General features: G+C 55.9%; 1 protein-coding gene across 1 annotated transcript in view; it reads left to right on the top strand.

The window, feature by feature from the left end:
• The window catches only part of VOLCADRAFT_108790 (uncharacterized protein), a gene marked incomplete at its 3' end in the record, with an annotated part of 3,831 nt that continues 2,731 nt past the window's right edge, over positions 1 to 1,100 (top strand). The window contains exon 1 of the mRNA XM_002959851.1: positions 1 to 355. Coding sequence (XP_002959897.1) covers positions 229 to 355 — 127 coding nt within the window. The remainder of the gene's footprint in view (positions 356 to 1,100) is intronic.

Consider the following 1,100-nt stretch of genomic DNA (forward strand, 5'->3'; position numbering starts at 1 on the left):
AGCGTGCTTTTTGAGGAGACGCCAACGTCCCGCACGCTGCCTGCAAATGATAGCGAAAGCAGCGGCAGCGGAAGCGATAGTGATGATGAGGACGATGTGGCTAGCAGTAGTTGCAAGACTGCAGCCCCTCCCCGGCAAGGGGAGCAGTTTAGTCCGAGCGAGGCCGTAGAGGATAGTCAAGGGAACGCGGCGATTGGAGATTCAGCTGAGTTGAATGAGGGGGAGCCTATGGTAGTTGGCGCAGCACCTGAGGCACCTGAGGAGGAACCCACGGCTACTGGCGGTGCAGCCGATTCCGCCAAAGGGAAGCCTAAGACTACCAGCGGGACCACTAAGGGGAAACCTAAAGCTGTCGGTAAGGCAGCTGAGGGGGAGGATAAGGCTGGTGCAGCTGCCTCTACACAACATCGTTACCCCCAACGTGACCGTCATCCGCCCCAGCGACTCAACCTTGCTGTTAACGTATCGGACGTCAAAATCCCGAGCACCTACGAGGAAGCGATGGCCTCTCCGGAACGGGACAAATGGCAGGAGGCGATGGCTGAAGAAATCGGATCTATCCACGCATTAGATACGTGGGAGCTGAAGGTACCGCCGCCTGGGGTGAAACCGATTCCGGTGAAGTGGGTGTACGACGTGAAGCGAGGTGTAGACGGACAAGTGGAACGATACAAAGCCCGGCTGGTAGCTAAGGGCTATAAACAGAAGGAAGGAGTTGACTTCAACGAGGTTTTCGCGCCTGGTAGCAATCAGGTGACGTTGCGCACATTCCTGGCGAAGGCTGCGGCTGAAGGATTTGAGGTACACCACCTAGATGTGCGCACTGCGTTCCTCAACGGGACGCTGGAGGAGGTGATTTATTGTGACCAACCGCCTGGTTTTGAAACGGGTGGCGCAGGTATGAAGTGTCTGTTGCGGAAAGCGTTGTATGGTTTACGTCAGGCAGGCAGAGCTTGGCACCAGAAGTTGCGGGAAACGCTGGAGGCTATTGGTTTCAAGGTTTCTGATGCGGATCCCAGCTTCTTTACGCTGGAAGAGCAGTCATTTGTGGTGTGGCTATACGCTCACGTAGACGACTTGCTAGTCGCGAGCAACAAAAG

The sequence above is a fragment of the Volvox carteri genome, assembly GCF_000143455.1.
Source record: "Volvox carteri f. nagariensis unplaced genomic scaffold VOLCAscaffold_977, whole genome shotgun sequence".
In the NCBI taxonomy this organism is placed as follows: domain Eukaryota; kingdom Viridiplantae; phylum Chlorophyta; class Chlorophyceae; order Chlamydomonadales; family Volvocaceae; genus Volvox; species Volvox carteri.